The 18,976-nt window shown below is 40.6% G+C and overlaps 1 protein-coding gene across 14 annotated transcripts in view; it reads right to left on the reverse strand.

The window, feature by feature from the left end:
- Positions 1-18,976, reverse strand: part of CNKSR2 (connector enhancer of kinase suppressor of Ras 2) — a 550,079-nt gene that overhangs the window by 87,523 nt on the left and 443,580 nt on the right. For all 14 annotated transcript variants that reach the window (XM_069761485.1, XM_069761477.1, XM_069761484.1 and 11 more), the window contains 2 exons: positions 10,064-10,137; positions 3,732-3,803 (listed from right to left, as the gene is read on the reverse strand). In XM_069761485.1, coding sequence (XP_069617586.1) covers positions 3,732-3,803; positions 10,064-10,137 — 146 coding nt within the window. The remainder of the gene's footprint in view (positions 1-3,731; positions 3,804-10,063; positions 10,138-18,976) is intronic.

The raw sequence follows: 18,976 nt of genomic DNA on the forward strand, positions 1-18,976 counted from the left end.
TTCTGCTCCAGGAAGACATCCAGGCCTCTCTTGAACCCCTCGACTGAGTTCGCCATCACCACCTCCTCAGGCAAGCAATTCCAGATTCTCACTGCCCTAACAGTAAAGAATCCTCTTCTATGTTGGTGGAAAAACCTTCTCTCCTCCAGACGCAAAGAATGCCCCCTTGTGCCCGTCACCTTCCTTGGTATAAACAGATCCTCAGCGAGATATTTGTATTGTCCCCTTATATACTTATACATGGTTATTAGATCGCCCCTCAGTCGTCTTTTTCTAGACTAAATAATCCTAATTTCGCTAATCTATCTGGGTATTGTAGTTCTCCCATCCCCTTTATTAATTTTGTTGCCCTCCTTTGTACTCTCTCTAGTTCCATTATATCCTTCCTGAGCACCGGTGCCCAAAACTGGACACAGTACTCCATGTGCGGTCTAACTAGGGATTTGTACAGAGGCAGTATAATGCTCTCATCATGTGTATCCAGACCTCTTTTAATGCACCCCATGATCCTGTTTGCCTTGGCAGCTGCTGCCTGGCACTGGCTGCTCCAGGTAAGTTTATCATTAACTAGGATCCCCAAGTCCTTCTCCCTGTCAGATTTACCCAGTGGTTTCCCGTTCAGTGTGTAATGGTGATATTGATTCCCTCTTCCCATGTGTATAACCTTACATTTATCATTGTTAAACCTCATCTGCCACCTTTCAGCCCAAGTTTCCAACTTATCCAGATCCATCTGTAGCAGAATACTATCTTCTCTTGTATTAACTGCTTTACATAGTTTTGTATCATCTGCAAATATCGATATTTTACTGTGTAAACCTTCTACCAGATCATTAATGAATATGTTGAAGAGAACAGGTCCCAATACTGACCCCTGCGGTACCCCACTGGTCACAGCGACCCAGTTAGAGACTATACCATTTATAACCACCCTCTGCTTTCTATCACTAAGCCAGTTACTAACCCATTTACACACATTTTCCCCCAGACCAAGCATTCTCATTTTGTGTACCAACCTCTTGTGCGGCACGGTATCAAACGCTTTGGAAAAATCGAGATATACCACGTCCAATGACTCACCGTGGTCCAGCCTATAGCTTACCTCTTCATAAAAACTGATTAGATTGGTTTGACAGGAGCGATTTCTCATAAACCCATGCTGATATGGAGTTAAACAGTTCTTCTCATTGAGATAATCCAGAATAACATCCCTCAGAAACCCTTCAAATATTTTACCAACAATAGAGGTTAGACTTACTGGCCTATAATTTCCAGGTTCACTTTTAGAGCCCTTTTTGAATATTGGCACCACATTTGCTATGCGCCAGTCCTGCGGAACAGACCCTGTCGCTATAGAGTCACTAAAAATAAGAAATAATGGTTTATCTATTACATTACTTAGTTCTCTTAGTACTCGTGGGTGTATGCCATCCGGACCCGGAGATTTATCTATTTTAATCTTATTTAGCCGGTTTCGCACCTCTTCTTGGGTTAGATTGGTGACCCTTAATATAGGGTTTTCATTGTTTCTTGGGATTTCACCTAGCATTTCATTTTCCACCGTGAATACCGTGGAGAAGAAGGTGTTTAATATGTTAGCTTTTTCCTCGTCATCTACAACCATTCTTTCCTCACTATTTTTTAAGGGGCCTACATTTTCAGTTTTTATTCTTTTACTATTGATATAGTTGAAGAACAGTTTGGGATTAGTTTTACTCTCCTTAGCAATGTGCTTCTCTGTTTCCTTTTTGGCAGCTTTAATTAGTTTTTTAGATAAAGTATTTTTCTCCCTATAGTTTTTTAGAGCTTCAATGGTGCCATCCTGCTTTAGTAGTGCAAATGCTTTCTTTTTACTGTTAATTGCCTGTCTTACTTCTTTGTTTAGCCACATTGGGTTTTTCCTATTTCTAGTCCTTTTATTCCCACAAGGTATAAACCGCTTACACTGCCTATTTAGGATGTTCTTAAACATTTCCCATTTATTATCTGTATTCTCATTTCTGAGGATATTGTCCCAGTCTACCAGATTAAGGGCATCTCTAAGCTGTTCAAACTTTGCCTTCCTAAAGATGCTATAGATGATTTTTAGCTCTGGGGGTTTGTAATGAAATTACCGCAAAGAACAGTTTGGTCTCCATGTGCTTTCAATCATCTCGGTCTCCTCACACCGAAAAGTACAATCAGGTTCTCATTCATCATGTACTAATATTAGGGAAACAACTGATTAAAATCAGCTTCATTCTGCGGCAAATACACTGCCAAGATCATAGGGTGTTATATCATTGGATGAAAAGAAGAAGAATTGTTCAGCATAACCAAGGCACACAAAAAAAAAAAAATCAACAAAAAATATTTAAAAGAATATTACAAAAATTAAAAAATATAACAGTTTAAAGGGCTCTTAGAATGAAATAAAATGACCCCATGACATAACTCAAATGGCAGCCGATCCAAGTCATGTGTCAGGATGTGTTGAAGTCTAAAGAAGCAAAGCTAGTGCCTCAAATCTCAGAAGCTACAGTAAGTGTACTAAGCACAAATAGCTCCCTGAATCGAGGAGATGGGTCATGTAATCAGAAGATATATATCTTCTCCTCGGCTGATAAAGGATTTTTTCTCCAGTCTCTGTCCTCCCTGTGCTGTCAGTCAGCCCAGAAGATGATATATTTCTTCTCATGTCACAGCCCTTTCCCTCGCTGAGTGAGGTATGTCTTCTTCAGATGTAGCTCATCTGTCATTGAGACATGTGTTGGGAACTGTGTTTTTTCAGACTGCAGCCCGTCCTGACACGAGACTTGGACACGTTGCTGTTTTGTTTATGTGATGGGGGTCATTTTATGATATTTGTGGAGAAACCCTTTAAATCATCCCTCTATTCCCAAATAAAGGGGCTGTCCATTACTAGGACAATCTCTTGTCAATCTAAGTGTTTGGCCTCGAAAAAATAAAAAAAGCTTATACTCCCCTCCTGTTCCAGCGCTGTCAGTACTCGCGGTCCCGAGGCTCTAGTGCGGTTATGACATGTGGTGCCCATTCAGCGCTGGCGTCACTATTCCCTTCCTTCGTACGAATTGAACATGAAGAGGAATTTAGAGAGCAGCTGCAGCCCGGACTTTTCATGTTCAATTCGACAGAAAGTGGGGACAGTGACACCAGTGCTGATTGGGCACAGAACACCACGTGTCATGCAACCGAACGAGAGCTCCGGGATCGCGAGTGCCGACACCACTAGAATGGCGCCAGCACGGGAGGTAAGTAAAAACAATGTCATTTTATGTCTCATGGGTGTTAATGTGTGCTAAATGATATGGAATGTATTTGATTAGAGCAATGTACCCCAACTCCAGTCCTCAAGAGCCACCAACAGGTCATGTTTTCAGGATTTCCTTAGTATTTCACAGGTGAAGAAGTTCCTGCCTGTGAAGGTCATGCAATTATCACCTGGGCCATACTAAGGAAATCTTGAAAACATGACCTGTTGGTGGCTCTTGAGGACCGGAGTTGGGGAACACTGGATTAGAGAGTGCCTATAGTCAATTCACTTCAATAGAATAAAAGAAATTGTGATGAAATGAGTGGCAGTCGCATAATTATGCCAGACAAATATTTTAACAGCCCTGATATGAGGTCAGCGTGAGCTAGAAACTCCACCTTTGTGCCGAAAAATCAACTCTTAAACCTAAGAATAGGCGGCCCTCGAAATAACACAAATATGTGACATGTTTCGTTACCTGTTCATATCATCTAAATTGTCAGCAGCAAAGTAGAAGCTTTTGATCTTGGGATGACATGCTTTAAAGGCACTACAAAACAGAGAGAAAATATGTCACACACACACAGAAACAAGGCAGCCATTCCACCGTATACCCAACAAAAAAGAATTAATAAGCAATTAAGTTAAGGAAAGGCGTCTCTAAAGAACATTAATTATTCCTCATACTGCTTCAAATTAAGTAAAGAAATGTTCACAGTCAGTGATTACTTACAGCTCCGATTCCAAGGCCTACATGGTCCCTACAGGTTTCTGCTTCCTGGTCCTGTCCTTGACAAACCGGAAATTGACAGTAATGTCCGCTCAGCAAATCGCTGGCTGAGAAGTCACTGCTCTGACCATAGTTAACTGGGTATTTACGTTCAGAAAGCAAAATCGGAAATGAGTGTGAATAGAAGTAGAAATCTCTCTATGATATTACCCATATATAGGATTTAGTGGCTAGTGTACATATCAAAAGCTTTGCACACCAATGCAAGTGAATGGTGAAGTTCAGATGCATGTTTGTACATACAGACCGAGGGTCCTTGTGTATATAAAAAAAATAATAAAAATCACAGCATGCACTATGATCCATTTTTTTGGGGTTAGGCTAGCTAATGGCCCAGATTAATCAAGACCAGAAATTTTCTTGATGGTCTTGGTAGAGTTTAGGAGCCACACTTCAGATTCAATAAGGGATGTACACCTCGTGCTGCATCTGGAGCGTCTGACGAGTGGTCTGCACCACTGTGACTGGAATGAGGTTTCTTGCCACAACTCATCATGAATTACATACGTTATGGTGTCATACCTCCGCCGTGCCCCAGCTCTGTCCATTTTGTCAGATCTTGGAGAAATGGTCATGTAAGCGCCAAAAGATGCTAAATTAATGCCCAACATGAAATTTTGCAACTTTTCAAAGCGATTTATGCCACAATTATCGCTAAATTGCTTTGATTTATCAGGGCCAAAAGGTACATAAAAAAGTATGCAAATACCATCCACACGGCATCCATTTGTAACCGATCTGTTACAATTGGTAAGAGAGGAAACGGTCTTTGGCCTTACATAGTTCTAGGTTGAAAAAAGACCTCGGTCCACAAAGCACAGATTTTCTCCACCAACTGTTTTTTTGTCACCAAATTAACGATAACCCACAATATTATTGAGGAAAGCATCCAGCCCTTTTCTATACGCTGTTATAGGGTCCGCCATTACTATCTTTTGTGGTCGGCATTCCACATTCTGACTGCTCTAACTGTAAAGAAGCCTTTCCTGTTTAGCTGCCTGAATCACCTTTCTTCCACCTGTAATGAGTGCCCCCTGGTCCTCAGTCTGGTACTTTGAAGGAATAAGTCATGCGCCAGTCCTTTGTATTGACCACACACATATTTATACATATACATGAAATCCTCTCGAAGGCATCTTTTTTTCTAAGGCTAGGTTCACATTGCGTTCAGTGTCTCCGTTTTACGGACTACGTTACACCGCGGCATAACGCGGTGTAACGTAGTCCGTTAACGGCGCCATTGAATGCAATGTCGAACACATCGCTAGCGCACACCCACAATGGGCATGCGCTAGCGATGCGTCCGACATTGAGTGACGGACCCGAGATGTGGGCTGCAGCGTTTCCGGGTCCGTCACCGCTAGCGCAGATGGAGCTAGCAGATACTCCATCTGCGCTAGCGCTGTGCAAAGTCGGCACTTGCGTCAGCGCTGTCCGTTTAACATATGCGTTGAACGGACTGCACTAACGCAATGTGAACCTAGCCTAAGCTAAACAAGCCTAACTTTTCCAACCTCTCCCCACATGAGAGGCCTTCCATCCCTTGTAATAATCTAGTTGCCCGCCTTTGAACTCACTCTAACTTCTGAATATCCTTTTTTAAAGGTGGAACCCAAAACTGGATCCCATATTCTAAATGTGGCCTCACAAGTGATTTATAAAGGGGTAACAATACGTTGGGATCGCAGGATTTTATTTATCTTTTTATACATCCTAAAATCTAGTTTGCTTTTGCAGCAGCTGCTTGACATTGAGTACTGCTGCTCAGCTTCCTTGTAACCAGAAGTCCTTCTCCTGCTCTGTAGTCCTGATTATACTTCCATTTAATGTATGTGCAGCTATAGGATTACTCCGTCCTAGGTGCGTTACTCTACATTTATCTACATTAAATCTCATTTGACAAGTTACATATTTTTGTTAACTATTTGATGTATAAAACAGATGCCGTAAGATTTCAAAAACGGACACACGACACACCACTGTTGTGACATCAGCAATCTTTTCATAGATTAAAATCAAATGATTCCCCATACGCTTGTCTGAACCCTGCCTTTGGCTCCCAAATGCTGATGTAAAATACTGACCGAATCTGCAATTTGTGAAGGAGTTTCATCAAATAAATGTTATTGTTTGGGGTCAGTATTATCGAAATAAATATATAGCTGTACTATGTGAGCTGAAATTCTATGAGTAACCACGTAGAACGATCCTCTTTACCTAGAACCCTTATTTGTATGAAACCGACCTTGCATGAAGTAAAAAAAAAAAAAATAAGGATTTAGCTAAATCATAGCTAGCAGATATACTGAAAACCAGAGGAATAATCATAGAATACGATATATTGGAAAACAGTAAAGAGCTTTTAGAACACAGTGGCTGAGCTAAATTGATGCAGTGCAATACACCATTAAATGTATCAGACCAAAAGGTTCCACCCCATTATTCATGTTAGAAAAAAAAAGGTAAAGTTGCCATTGCGTAACAGCCTAAAGGCAATATTTGATAATGGGAACGATCTTGGTCTTTCATCATAATCGGCTGACAGCGTTACCTATGTGCCCAGTGTTATACAGACAGTAATTCAGCATCTGTTCTCGCTCGCCGCTTTCTTCAGGAATGATGACATTTAGTATCCATTCCTAATAGCGTGGAGTGAAGTGCTAAATGTCAGAAGTATGAACAATTGGCGGCAGCTAGCTGTGCCCGGTGAATTGCCAGCGCTGTTCCAAACCTTGGGCAGCAGGGCTGCAAAACATCACTATAACTGAAACATGGGTCATTATTGTACTATAAATGTTGAATAATACATGGCAGTCCCAATTGAAGCATGCCACCTCTGGTTTTCAATATCAGCAGAAAGAAGCAATTTCCAGAGCCTACACCATCAACCAGATACAGAGGGAAAGCACACCTTATCGACATAAGAGTTGTAGTTCAGAAGTAGCTAATTAAAGTGAAAGAACAGCTTTTCACTCATTTACAGAACATTACTTATGCATTGGTATTTGCAGGAAAGTTTATCTTTCGATGAGATAGAAATTCTGTTGTAAAGTAACAAATAATTGAAGTAAGAAGTACTGGACCGATTGCACAATTTACAACATGGAAAATTAAATCTACCCTTTGGGTCTCATGCACACAAATATATATATATATATATATATATATATATATATATATATACACAGTACAGACCAAATGTTTGGACACACCTTCTCATTTAAAGATTTTTCCGTATTTTCATGACTATGAAAATTGTAAATTCACACTGAAGGCATCAAAACTATGAATTAACATATGTGGAATTATATACATAACAAAAAAGTGTGAAACAACTAAAAATATGTCTTATTTTCTAGGTTCTTAAAAGTAGCCACCTTTTGCTTTGATGACTGCTTTGCACATCAAAGCCCATCGGACCAGAACCGGATCGGGACAGCCCCTGGGTGAGTATAATATAACCTCTTTTTCTCATCTTTCAGGATACATCGGGGTCTTATCTACAGCATTACAGAATGCTGTAGATAAGCCCCTGATGCTGGTGGAGTTAGCTCACCTTCGATATTGGGGTGACAGGTTCCCTTTAAGATAATTTTCTACCACAAAAAAAAAATATCTATAATATAACGCTGGGAGCGTCACTCTGTCCGAAGCCTTTACAGACTGCGCAAGCGCCAGCGCCAGCGCAGTCTGGGCCTCACAGAGTGACGCTCCCGGGAGATCGTGGTATGCGTTAACACTGAGCGCACACCACGATCTCCAACAGAGAAGCAGTGACCGCCAGGAGGGTGAGTATCGGCTATATTCACCTGTCCTCCATTCCACCGCTGTGCGCCGCCATCTTCCCGGTCCTCGGCCTGTGACCTTCAGTTCAGAGGGCGCTTAATGCGCGCTGGCGCCGCCCTCTGACTGACCAGTCACAGCCAGAGGACCGGGAAGATGGCGGCGCACAGCGGTGGAACGGAGGACAGGTGAATATAGTAAGTGCTGGGGGGCCTGAGCTGGCGGCGATACCGGCACCTGACCCCCACAGCGCGCCGGTGTCCCCGCCTGCTCAGGCCCCCCAGCACTTGGCGCCGAGCAGGTCAGAGGCAGCGGGGCCGAGCGGGTCAGAGGCAGCGGGGCAGATGTAGCAGAGCAGAGTGTGGCAGATGTAGCAGAGCAGAGTGTGGCAGATGTAGCAGAGCAGAGTGTGACAAACGTAGCAGAGCAGAGTGTGGCAGATTTAGCAGAGCAGAGTGTGGCAGAAGTAGTAGAGCAGAGTGTGGCAGATGTAGCAGAGCTGAGTGTGGCAGGATGGGAGCAGCTCATGTCAGAATGGGGGCGCAGGATGGGAGCAGCACATGACAGGATGGGGACGCAGGATGGAGCAGCACATGACAGGATGGGGACGCAGGATGGTAGCAGCGCATGACAGGATGGGGATGCAGGATGGGAGCAGCGCATGACAGGATGGGGATGCAGGATGGGAGCAGCGCAAGACAGGATGGGGACGCAGGATGGGAGCAGCGCATGACGGGATGAGGACGCAGGATGGGAGCAGCACATGACGGGATGGGGACGCAGGATGGGAGCAGCACATGACAGGATGGGGACGCAGGATGGGAGCAGCACATGACAGAATGGGGACGCAGGATGGAGCAGCACATGCCAGGATGGAGACCATATACCAATATAAATGCTCGCCACCCGGGCGTAGAACGGGTTCAATAGCTAGTATATATATATATATTACGACACATAGAACATGGCCATCAGAGTCAATTTCTCTTTTTTTTTTTAAGTAGTAAACCCCAAACTAAATTTAGTATCACCACAACCTACTGACCTGTACAACAAAGTTATCAGGTCATTTTTACCACAAAGCTAAAGTTATAAATACAAAACCCAAAAAACAACAGCAGAATAGCAGTTTTGTTTTTCAATTCCACCCCCTGTTTTTAGTGCATATTACATATGGTAAAATGAACGGTCTCATCCAAAACGACAACTCATCCCACAAAAATAAAAGAGGCAGCTATATCAATGGTAAGATAAAAAGTTATGGCTCTTGGAAAAAAATAAAAAAAAGGGAGAAATATCTGTCTCTCCAAGGCTTAAACGGAACAACAAATTCTGCAGCACAGGTCAGATTTATGCTGCACTTTTATCCCGTAATTCTACAAATAAGTTAGATAAATTTAGGGTATTAAAATATCACAGAGAACAACTCATTTATGAAGGATTTCTCACACTTTGTAACTAGAAATAGGTAGGAAATAGTGATGAGCGAACATGATTGGATAAGGTGTTATCCGAACACACTCGTGTCTCCTGTTCGACAGCCACAACATATGCAGGGATAGCCCGTTTTTTAGGCAATGCCTGAATGTGTTTTGGCTGTCAGAGATATGCTGCCACGGAGACTTGAACACATTATTCGAGCACGCTGAAGACACTCGGTTAGCACTCGGCCATGCTGGGATAGCACCTTATCCGAGCACGTTCGCTCATCACTTGTAGGAAATCAATGCAGGTCCAATCTGGTGATTTTTTAAGACACTGGTAGAATTATTAACAGGGCACTCGTCTGTACATGAAACTCTTCACGCTGCACCTAGGGATAGTGTGCAAAGCTTGTACAGATTGCTGTGCTAATTATTCTCCCCCAATATTGGCGTTTCAAGTAAATGAGGCGCTCATATATATATTTAAAAAAAAAAACATTTCAGCAATTTCTAGTGTTAATTTGCACCCAGATATCATTGCACTTTCTTATGTTCATGCATAATCTTTGGTGTGCCTACCCTAAGATACAATGGGAATGCCCCTCCAGGGTATCTGTAATAAAAGTAATACGCAAAAAGCAATAGGACTATACTGGAATTTACAGATCTACACAAATGTTCTTTTTTTAGGTTTTAAAAAATAAAAATAAAGGAACAACTGAAAAATAATACATTAAAATAAAACATTAAAAATCCATTACCCATATACATGATATAACACTCATCATTCTATACCAGCCCAGGTGTACTTACAATTTCTTCCGACACTCGCTAGCGCGATCGATTTTGAACTCAGGTAGGCTGATGAATCCCTCTGCTTTTTCTTCCTGGAAGACAAGACGAAAGTAAATACAAACCGCAAATAATGAAAACATTTTTCACTGAAATTAAGACATGGGACTTGACATGTCAAATACAGACAATGCAATCATAGCAAACATCTTAAACCCCTTCACCCCGAAGCCTGTTTTCACCTTCCTGACCAGGCTGATTTTTTCAATTCTGACCACTGTCACTTTATGTGGTAATAACTCTGGAACGCTTCAATGGATCCCACCAATTCGGAGACGGTTTTCTCAAGACATATTGTACTTCATGATAGTGGTAAAATTTATTTTTTTTAATTTTGCCATTTTCAAACTTTACATTTTTATGCTCTTAAACCAGAGAGTTATGGCACACAAAATAGTTAATAAATAACATTGCCCACATGTCTACTTTACATCAGCACAATTTTTGAAACAATTTTTTTTTGTTACGAAGTTAGAAGGGTTAAAAGTTTTATCAGAAATTTGTATTCTAAAAAGTAGAGAAAAATAAAGTAGAGAAAAAAGTAAAGAAAAAGTGTACAAAGGAAAACACTTGAAAAAAAAGATGAACGAAATTTAAAGAAAAAACAGTTGATGTAAAAAAAAGTTTGTATAAAAAAAATTACAGTGACGTTCAACTACACTAATGCCTCACCTATAAAGTTACTCAGCGCTAACTATTCTTAAGCAAAAGAAAAACAGACGTCACTGTCACTGCTATGTATACTCCCCTAATGTACTAGCTAAAAATGTACTTGAAGCTAACAATTCTGCAAAAGAAAAAAAAAAACAGACGTCACCAACAATGTAACGTACGCTCCCTTTCGCTCCATGCAAAATAAAAAAATTAAAAAAATCAAATATACATATATTTGGTATTGCCGCATTCAGAATCACCTGATCTATCAATATAGAAAAATAATTAACCCGATCAATAAATGGCGTAACAAGAAAAAATTTTTAAAAGTCAGAAATACTTTTTTTGGTCGCCGCTACATTGCAATAAAATGCGGGTGATCAAAAGATCGTATCTACACCAAAATGGTATAATTAAAAATGTCAGCTTGACGTGCAAAAAGTAAGCCCTCACCCAACCCGAGATCACAAAAAATGGTGACGCTACAGGTCTCGGAAAATGGTGCCATTTTTTTTTAACCAATTTTTGTTTTCACCACTTAAATAAAAAAGAACCTAGATATGATTGGTGTCTATGAACTTGTAATCATCTGGAGAATCATAATGGCAGGTCAGTTTTAGCATTTAGTGAACATGGTAAAAAAATAAAAATAAAGAACTGGGGAATTGCACTTTTTTGCAATCTCACAGCACTTGGATTTTTTTTCCAGTTTTCCATTACATATGTTAAAACCAATGTTAAACTAAGACCCTTATGTTCAGCTATATAGATTTTTGATTAGTGGCATTAGACCAATCTATGATTTTTGAAGGTGTGGTCCATGCTCTTTTTTTTTAGTATGTAACTACAACTACTATTTTGAGATCTACCACAGCTTTTCAATGATGTTTAGATCTGGGGACTGTGAGGGCCATTGTAAAACCTTCCAATTGCGCCTTTTTGAGGTAATCTATTATAGATTTTGACATGTGTTTAGGATCATTATCCATTTGTAGAAGGCATCCTATTTTCAACTTCTTCACAGATGGTGTTATGTTTGCATCAAGAATTTGTAGGAATTTCATTGAATTAATTCTTCCGTCTACCCATGAAATGTTCTCAGTGTCAACCCCAAAGCATGATTGATCCACCCCCATGCATAATGGTTAGCGAGATGTTCTTTTTATGAAATTCTGTGCCCTTTCTTCTCCACAAATACCTTTGATTATTGTGGCAAAAAGAGTTCTATTTTAACCTCATCGGTCCACCAGACTTGGTTCCAAGATACATCAGGCTTGTTTAATTGTTTTTTGCATACTTCTGACACTGAATTTTATGGTGAGCACACAGGAGAGGTTTTCTTCTGATGATACTTCCATGAAGGCAATATTTGTGCAGGTGTCCCTGAACAGCAGAACAATGTACCACTACTCCAGAGTCTGTTAAATCTTTCTAAAGGTCTTTTGCATTCAAGGTTTGCATTTGCCTCTCTAGCTATCCTACAAGCAGCTCTCACTGAAATTTTGCTTGGTCTTCCAGACCTTATCTTGACCTCCAGTGTTCCAGTTAACTGCTATTTCTTAATTACATTTTGAACTGAGGAAAGGGCAACTTAAAACCGCTTTGCTATCTTCTTTTAGCCTTTTTCTTCTTTGTGGGCCTCCATCATTTTCATTTTCAGAGTGCTAGGCAGCTGCTTAGAGGAACCCATAGCTGACTTTTTTTTGGCACAAGTTTAGAAGAGGGAAATTTGTATCAGTTGGTAACGATATTACTGAACAAGCCATAACCTTAACACACTAATTAAGGTCTGAAGCCTTGGTCAAAGTTATCAAAGCACATAAATCTCCAATGGTGCTCAAACGTTTGCATTGGCCCATTTTTGTTTTTGTAATTTATAAAAGGTAAAAAATTAATATTTTTGCCCTAAAATGCAAAGGAAATGTGTAATCTTTAACTTTAGGCCTTTTAGAGATAATTTCATCTTCAACTTGTTTATCTGTACAAATAAACAGTCATTTTAACCAGGGGTGTCCAGCGGAGAGAAGCTGATGGGGCCAACCTGTCTGACCAGTATGCTATGCGGATTGGTTACCATCGGCTATTAATAGTATGCTTTTCTCTGAAACACCGCAGCATTTCAGAGTCAAACATACCTAGCTGGGATCACAGAGTCATTGCTTTATGCACGCTAGCCATGTATTGGGCAACATGCATCAGACGTCAGGTTCTCTCTAAGCCATCCACATTATTCTTACACAAGCTCATTTGTAGCTGGGCTTTAGTTCATTTTAAGCTATGATATGTGAAAACATAATACATTAAATATTCAAGGCTTCCTATTTTCCCAATGTATTCCAAAGAACAGAGTATCCATCCATTTGTCACACTATCGTTTCATTATGATACTTTGCCTAAGGTGGCAATCCTGATAAATATGTCATAATCACAGAGAACGTCAAAACTGCTCAATCACAAACATGACACATGCAACTTTCAGAGGACAGTCCTTGCTGGATTAAAATGGGAGCTGTACGCAGTTCAGTACAAAAATCAAAGCAACATTGTGCTGCATGCTGGCGGAAATACGCTCCTAATACCGTGTATGGAACAGTCTCAATACATGAAAGCTCTAACACTTCTTGTTCTACAGTAAGTTCAGGGTTAATATACTGGGTCTTTACATTATAATGGCAAATTTTGTCCAATAATACAACATAAAAAGAGGTCTGGATACACATGATGAGAGCATTATACTGCCTCTGTACAAATCCCTAGTTAGACCACACATGGAGTACTGTGTCCAGTTTTGGGCACCGGTGCTCAGGAAGGATATAATGGAACTAGAGAGAGTACAAAGGAGGGCAACAAAATTAATAAAGGGGATGGGAGAACTACAATACCTAGATAGATTAGCGAAATTAGGATTATTTAGCCTAGAAAAAAGACAACTGAGGGGCGATCTAATAACCAAGTATAAGTATATAAGGGGACAATACAAATATCTCGCTGAGGATCTGTTTATACCAAGGAAGGTGACGGGCACAAGGGGGCATTCTTTGCGTCTGGAGGAGAGAAGGTTTATCCATCAACATAGAAGAGGATTCTTTACTGTTAGGGCAGTGAGAATCTGGAATTGCTTGCCTGAGGAGGTGGTGATGGCGAACTCAGTTGAGGGGTTCAAGAGAGGCCTGGATGTCTTCCTGGAGCAGAACAATATTGTATCATACAATTATTAGGTTCTGTAGAAGGACGTAGATCTGGGGATTTATTATGATGGAATATAGGCTGAACTGGATGGACAAATGTCTTTTTTCGGCCTTACTAACTATGTTACTATTTGCTCCTTTTACCATAATCAATACCGTAACTCAGAATCGTATTTACTGTTACTATACTATGATAGTCCTCTGTGAAATATACTGCATTTCAGTGAAAATAAAATATACCTAGAACAGAGTGGTTACCCATCTAAAATACCACATAGCATTACACTGAATCACAGAGGAATGAAAGGGAATCTGTTGCAGGTTTTTGCTATGGAATCTGAGAGCAGCATGATGTAAGGGCAGAAAGCCTGATTTCAGCGATATGTCACTTACTGGTCTGCTTATTGTAGTTCTGATGGAATCCTCGTTTTCTCTGCTGTAGATGCAGCAGTGCTCAGAATGCTGAGCTGTGTATAACTCTGCCCCCACCCGACTAGCAGCTTCCTGTGTACTGTACATTGTCAGCAAGTTGCCAATCAGTGGTGGGGGAAGGTTACAGGGAGGGCTTTAGTGATAATCTCCTGCTGACAAAACTAGGATTGTACTGAAACTAAACCACACTGCCTAATAAATGACACATTGCCATTGTCAGGCTCTCTGCCTCTACATTATGATAATCTCAGCAAAAACCTGCTGACAGATTCTTTTTTAAGGAATATTTCCATTTCGAACATTTATGGGCGTATCAACAAGATATGCCAAAAGTGTCCACATCCATGTCACAAATGGTGCCCTAACTCAAGCTTGCCCAGCAAATATGGAACTCCTATACAAGTGAATGTCAAGAGTCATCCCTAACAGGCAGCCCAGTGCATATATTGAGAGACTATTTAATGCATATATGCAAATTGCCTCTTCAGAGAGAAAGAGGACTTGAACTCTATAGCGCCACCTGTTGGAAGTAGCGATCCTACAAGTCACAATCAACCCTTTAACGAATCGTGCAATATGACATAGGATTAAAGCCAAATCAGAATCTCACTTTGAATGTATGACAGTTTAACAGGACATAGCCATAAAGAAAATCCTAGTAAATGCTGATTTGTAAGTTATTGTCAAAAATGACAGCACATTTCTACAAACTGCCCTAGATTATTTGTAGCTATAAAACACAATGGGGTAGTAGTTTACAGCCGAAACGCTACAGCTAGAAAAAAAATCAACCGATGCCGTAAACAAATTTGAACAAATGCTTCTGAATAAAACATACAATCATCAGAAAACGGTTTGAATCCATGAATCCTGCATCGCTACTAACCGTTTGCATAAAATATTCAATCCCCAAGATATGCAAGAAATGGGCAAATCCTGGATACTTTCTAAAGAATATAGCATATTCCAGAGGTGGCAGCCAGAAAATAATTTCTAAATATGCTTTGAACTTCTGCATAATTTCTCTGGGGAGGAACAGTACATTTTTGCTCCTGTCATACTGAGAAAAGACTCCGCGCTTACATGAAACTGATCATCACTTTATCACTGGGGTTTTAGATATACTACTTAGCATAAAATTGTGATTTCAGTCTGCATTTTGGTTATAGTATTATGTGCACATATCATGGAAATGTTTTATAGACAGTTTGTTTTACATTTGGTGCTTTCTAAGAATAAAGACCATTTCCAAGGACCACAAATTGCAGAATAGAAAATAACTGCCTTTGCTTATTCTAACCTAAACCTCCTAAGAAAATTGTGCAGTTCTTGAAATCCAAAAAGGTTTTCAAACAATGACTTAAAATAGACGGGACAAGTACAACGTGGAATGCAAAAGTAAATGAACTCCAACTAGGACGTGGCCGTATCTGGTCACAAAAACTGTCGACATCTAGTACTAGAATTTATAATATTTGTTCCTTATCAGAATATTTAGGTTTCAGCAAATAAAGTGCATTAATTGTTTGACAAATCATTATAGAATGATGTAAAATACACCAAAATACTGTTGGCAAGTGCTTAGAGCAGCGTTCCCCAAGTCCGGTCCTAAAGAGCCACCAACAGGTCATGTTTTCAGGATTTCCTTAGTATTACACAGGTGATGGAATTATTGTCTGTCCAGGTGATGCAATTATCACTTGTGCAATACTAAGGAAATCCTGAAAACATGACCTGTTGGTGGCTCTTGAGGACCGGACTTGGGGAACACTGGCTTAGAGTATGATCTTAGGGTTGGGATTAGGGTTGGGTGTGTTAGGACATTTGTTGGGGTTAGAGTTAGAACAGGGGGGGGGGGGGTTCCACTGTTTAGGTACATCAGGGGGTCTCCATACGCAACATGGTGCCCACCATTGATTTCAGACAATTTTGCGTTCAAAAAGTCAAACGGTGCTCCTTCCCTTCTGAGCCCTGCCATGCTCCCAAACAGTAAAAAGTTAACAGCCGCACTCAAAAAAGAGCACATTACTCTGCAACTATTACTACACTAATTGTACTAATATTGTGTTATTCTCTGTATTCTCCTTTGCAGTGACGTTTGATAACGACCTGGATCAGGGTCGACACATTACCGCATTTTTGTGTTATTTATGTAGTACTGTAAATAAATTTGAGCACTGTTTTGCAAAAACAAAGAATCTTTTTGAGTGCAGCTGTTACTTTTTTCCTGTTATGTTATCTGGACTCTGCCCAGGTTCAGCCCGCACCTAATATCCCAATAGAGTGCACGTCATTCATTTTTTCAATGTGCCCAAACAGTGGCCTTCCCCTTCATACAGGGTATTGGCATACTCAGGAGGAATTGCACAACAAATTTTGTTGTCCATTTTCTCCTGTTGCCCTTGTGAAAAAGGTTGGTTCCAAAGTAAATTTTTTGAGAAAAGAGTAAAATGTTCATTTTTTTCCTTCCACATTGCTTTAGTTCTCGTGAAGCACTTGAAGGGTTAATAAACTTCTTGAATGTAGGGGTGCAGTTTTTAGAATGGTGTCGCTTTTGGGTATTTTCTGTTACATTGACCCCCAATCTCACTTTAGATGTGAGGTGGTCCCTAAAAAAAATGGTTTAGTCAATTTTTGTTGGATAAATAAGAAGTCGCTGGTCAACTTTTAACCCTTATATTGTCCTAACAAAAAAATAGGTTCCAAAATTGTGCTGATGTAAAGTTGATATGTGGGAAATGTTATTTATTAACTATTTTGCTTGACGCCACTCTTTGATTTAAGGGCACAAAAATGAAAAGTTTGAAAACGGCAAAATTTTAAATTTTTTTGCCAAATTTCCATTTTTTTTCATAAATAAATGCAAGTAATATCGAAGAAAATTTACTACTAACATGAAGTACAATATGTCATGAAAACACAATCTCAGAATCCGTGTGATCCCTTGAAGGGTTCCAGAGCTATAACCTCATAAAGTGACACTGGTCAGAATTCTAAAAATTAGCTTGGTCATTAAGTACAAAATTGGCTCTGTCACTAAGGGGTTAAGAAAGAAGCCATAGTAATCACATTATCCGCTCTACCAGAAGTGATGACAGCAAGACTATCAGAGACCTGACTGCTGTGGCCATTGCTAGGCTGCAGTTAGGTAGCTGGTGATTGACATGTCATCACTTCCATGTCGGGCAGGACCTTCACAGTTGCAGGTCTGGAGCAGGGGATGGTTTGGGTGGTAAGTATGGCTTCTGCTGATGAGTGAATTGATTCAATGTAAACTGAATTTGCTGGATGTGGCGAATACAACCAATTGTGATTTGTTTCACGCTGCCATTTTACACAATCAAGAAAATTGCATCAGCCACAGAAGGATCACTTGACCTTGTGCGGACTTCCACATAATGCCTTCAAACTATCATATCATATGGTAAAGCCAACCGGGAGAAAGTTTCATAGCCAGTATAAAAGAAGAAGCAGAAAATGCAGCAGCCATATAGTGGCAAATCTGGATAGTGAAAGAATGTCACATCTCCATCATAGAGATATGGAGTGAAAACCATAAGGCTAGGTTCCCATTGCGTTAATGGGACCGCGCTAACGGACAGCGTTGCACGGCGAAATTAACGCCGTGCAACGCGTCCGATAGCGCGCCCATTAACAGCAATGGGGATGCGCATCACTAGCGCATGCCATTTTCAGCATGCCCTAGCGATGTGCCGGTGTTCTGTGGCGCGCCGCGGACGCTGCTTGCAGCGTCCGAGGTGCGCCCGCGGTCCGTTCCCCGCGAGAGCGGGGACGTTTAACGCGACCCCTTTACAACACATTGCGTTAGCGCAATCCGCTAGCGCTAGGCGCTAAACAGATTGCACTAACGCAATCTGAACCTAGCCTAAAGCACTAAAAAAAGTAAAAAGCAGTGAAGATGATTAATATGGGAAGAAAAGAGAACAGAGTCTCCTCACAAATTGAGTCTCATGGCAAAATTCAGGAAATCTGGAGAATTCAAATCTCAAAAGATTTGCTCATCTTCAATGGCTTCTGTTTTCCAATCTATCTGTAATCTTGCCTGAAGAAGGAGCCTCTGTGCTCTGAAAGCTTGCAAACATATTTTCTGGTTAGCCAATAAAGGTATCACTCCCAGAATACTTCTGTCATCATTGGGCAGAAAAGTATTCACATCCATTTATAAGAATGAATTCTCTATATTATCTTTAGTAACCGGTCAGAAATCCCCTTTAATAAACAATTAGGGGGTGCTTGTTGGACTGAATGGGGCAAGGCTGCAGCCCCGCGCACAGCCACACGTATGGACGAGCTTGCAGCTCCTGGATAAACAATAAAGTCAACCCTTCAGTCTGCTAAAGGTGGAGGAACTTCACCAACCAATATCCAAACCCTGTTTTGTTTTTTTGGGGGAGCGGCAGGGGTTCATAACTAAAAAATAATTGCTCAGAGAGAGTTGACCATCCATGAACGTTTGACACAGCTGTTCTTTGCGCAAAATTTGGGTGGCTGTAAATGAAAATTGGTGGTTCCAAGTTAAAACACTTTTAGCTGAATTCATTCATCTGCATGGTGTTTTTAGTGTAGGAAAGGAGTACAA

Source organism: Ranitomeya imitator, chromosome 3 (assembly GCF_032444005.1).
Source record: "Ranitomeya imitator isolate aRanImi1 chromosome 3, aRanImi1.pri, whole genome shotgun sequence".
In the NCBI taxonomy this organism is placed as follows: Eukaryota; Metazoa; Chordata; class Amphibia; order Anura; family Dendrobatidae; genus Ranitomeya; species Ranitomeya imitator.